Raw genomic sequence first — 3,556 nt, 5'->3', positions numbered from 1 at the left:
CATAATTTGAGTTTACTGTGTTCTGGCTGAGAACCTACCAATAGCTTACCACTAGCCAGCATTTCTAAATTTGCATTCGTGTTCACTGATTTTACTTAAAGGCAACTTTTAAAATAATTTGTATAATTACTGGCATCGCTTAATGATGCAGTAATTGTTTTAGTACAGGCTATGACAAGTTCTTACCTAATGTAGTCTAAAATATCATTAAAATCTGAGACTTTACCAGAACAAAATTACATCTGTTCTAATTGAAGAACTTAAATATGGAAGAAAATTGGAGTTAAAAGAAAATAAGAGGGAAAAATAAAGTCATCTTTACTATACAAAAGGATAACCCATAAGGTTCTATACAGTAGCCACAGGTGAACCACAATTTGGCTTAAAGCTCCCCAGAAAACAAAACAAAAAAGAGAATGACAGTAATACAGTCTTTAAGATAAAAACAAATCAATTGTTTAGGAGACGCACAGGTTTTACTGGAACTGAGACCTACGAGAATTTTCTCCCATGAGTTCTCATAAATGGTACACAATGTGATAGAGAATGCATCAGCTTTAAAAACACATGTACTGAAAATACAAGTTTTGATGATTGTTTTTGCTAGTAGAAGCCAACAGCATAGAAGCAAATTGCAATGGAGTAAAGCTAATTCTATGAAGAATCAAAATGTGGATCAAATATGTAGCTCTTTGAACATCTCCCAGAATATAAAACTTAGATTCCTTTCTCTTTCTAGTTGGGAATACAAACTTGTTTTAACAACATCTAAAACTTCCTCTATTCCTATAAGTAATACAAATCCATTTCAAAACCAGACTAATTATTCTTAGACCTAAGGCCACTGTTCCCTGCTAATCTCACAGACAGGTGAAGCAGACTACATGATTTATCTGAGGACCATGGTTTTCCAAATAAATGTGCTTTAAATGGCTAATCTAAGTATAGTAGATAGAACACATTCTAAAATGCTGAATTTTATGGTTGTACTTCTTATACATGGACTTAATTTTCAAAAGGTTAAGTTAAAAGATTATCTACAAAATTGTTTCAGTTACGTTCAAATTTTTAATCAATACTGGTTACAGTTGAAGTGCACTGCACCTATTTACAAAGACTTAAAATGATCAGTAATATGAAGTGTAAACTTAAAACGAAAATCACAGACTCATTCCACATCTGTGAAATGCAGCAGTTAACTGTAATTAAATTTACAATAATCGTAAGGGATAGGAAAAACATAGAAACTGGAGGAGAAAAATAGTATTCAAGATCTGAACAACACAGCTACTGTTGTACTGAAAAAATAATTTATTAAATGAGTATAATACTGGGAATAAGATGCATTATAAAAGTAAATTCTAAATATAAACAACAATGGTTTTCCTAATTAACAAGAGTTTTTCTTCACCCATTCAAAGTTTTAAATACAATCTTCTGAAAGGCCAGATTTTGAAAGTGTATGGTTCACTTTAAAACAGACATGTATGTAGCACTATAATATCTGGAATTTATCACCTTGTTTTATTAGACTAAAAATGATATTAATTTAAATGATTGTTCTTTTTAAACCTTTTTAAAGCCTAGAATAATATTTTGAAATGAACAAGTAGACCATTTTATTATACTCTTTCTGTCTCCCCAGACAGCACACACATTTCTAATACAGTTTGTGGAAAATATTGAGATAGAGCACACCTGTCCATTTTGATGACGACTTTAAAAAATTTTGGTACTTTGGTAAAAAGCAGTCTCCTTTTTAGATCAAAGGTTGACAACAGCCACTGTATCTATTAATCTACGTCCGTAGAATTTTAAACAACCACATCTTAATATGTACATCAAGATACTGATAAGCTTTTAGCTAGTGAAAGAAAAAAACGGAGACTGTTACTCTTTCCCCAATAAGTTTCCTTCAGTTTTTAGAAAGCATACGCAGTTCAATATACCAACTGGGATTTCAAAATGCCAGCATGATTACAGTGCTTATTAACAGCAATATGCAAAACAATAGAAATATAAAATAAATAACTTCATACTATAAAAATGAAACAAGGCACTTTCAACAACTATATGCAAAGCTGAGATAAACATTGTTTTCATAACGCAGACTCAAAGACTCTAGGAGACTTCTGTAAAGAGTGAAATAGTGAAGGCACTACATAATTCTTTTTCCTAACTCCACTTACTAAAGAAATTCACCAATTAAACTTGGCACAAAAGAGTTTAATTGTCATAAAGTGCATCACTTGGCTAAATATATTAAGAAGAAAATCAGCATCAATACATTATAGCAACATATTCACATATACAGAAATAAAAATGCAATGCCAGGAGTTGACATAGGAACTTTGTAGGATATATGGCTTTTTCTCTTTTATTTTTTTGTATAACTGCCTATTTGCTTACAATTTATATTTTCAAAAGAGTATGCCTTGATTAGCAAAAAGAGGTAGTGTTTTGACAAAGGCAAACCCACTGATTCTATAGGTAGAGATTTAAGATAAAGATTATGTGGAAAATATACAAGTATAACATATAATACACTGGTACAACATTTATTATAGTATTTTGATATTAGCAAATTTGCTTTTAAAATCAAGGCTATTTTATCACTTTAGCTATGTTATTACAGCTCTTTCAAAGAGTTTTCCTTTGGTACTAGAAAGTTTTTTTCTTTTAAATAGTAACATTCCAAATAAGCAACTTTTATTTGGAGATGATAAACATGTCAACATTTAAAACTCAATTCATCTCTACCACTTACTTAAACCATTAATGAAAATATATCATGTCTGAGACACAAGGAAGTATATAACCAACAGACAGCAACATGCAATTTATGTCCACTTAACTAATGTAACTGGTGATTTAAACACACACACAAAGTGTGCACACCCACGTTAGTCTGGAGCAATATACTGGCAAAATAACAAAATAATTTATGCACACTATTTAAGGATGTGGGCCTTGATGACAGAACTCCAGATTTTTTTTAGTGTGTTAAATACAAAGTTTGGCTAAAAGACAATGTAAAGCAACAGTGAATATATTTCCTATACCAATAACTTAAATTTTTCTTTATGTAAACTTTATACATGTGCAATCTTGCTGTTTTCTGTAAATGCTTCAGTCTCTTTTTTTCTTTTTAAATATCTGCTACTCTATTCTAAATTTGCAGGAACGTAAAAATGGAAGGAACCACTTGAGATGCGTTAGTCGTCTTCCGCATTATATGCCACTTCTGCTACTTCTATGTCTGATGTGGAATTTTCAGGTTCGCTAAAACTTGAGCATTGCTTATTATCAGCTCTGCAAAAAAAAAAGAAACACAATGAAGAGACTGGATGCATGCTATTTCACTTCACTATTACCTTAAACATTTTTTAAGTCATGTAAAGAATATTTAAATATTTAATGGAAAAATATTTAATGAAAAAGAACATTTAAATATTCAATCAGAAATTTAATATTTTAAAGTTGTCATTGCCAGATAACACCTTTGGAGATATATTTTTAACTCTTTCAGCTCTCTGAACTACCACTTTTCAATAAA

General features: G+C 30.7%; 1 protein-coding gene across 1 annotated transcript in view; it reads right to left on the bottom strand.

Annotated features, from left to right (window-relative positions):
- Window positions 1-2,388: 2,388 nt before the first annotated feature.
- SNX16 (sorting nexin 16) overlaps window positions 2,389-3,556 on the bottom strand; it is a 35,273-nt gene continuing 34,105 nt past the window's right edge. The window contains exon 8 of the mRNA XM_029222463.1: window positions 2,389-3,312. Coding sequence (XP_029078296.1) covers window positions 3,216-3,312 — 97 coding nt within the window. The 3' untranslated portion in view covers window positions 2,389-3,215. The remainder of the gene's footprint in view (window positions 3,313-3,556) is intronic.

Source organism: Monodon monoceros, unplaced genomic scaffold (genome assembly GCF_005190385.1).
Source record: "Monodon monoceros isolate NGI ecotype Baffin Bay Population unplaced genomic scaffold, NGI_Narwhal_1 Super_Scaffold_14, whole genome shotgun sequence".
Classification (NCBI taxonomy): Eukaryota; Metazoa; Chordata; class Mammalia; order Artiodactyla; family Monodontidae; genus Monodon; species Monodon monoceros.
This window is presented reverse-complemented; position numbering and strand designations above follow the sequence as displayed.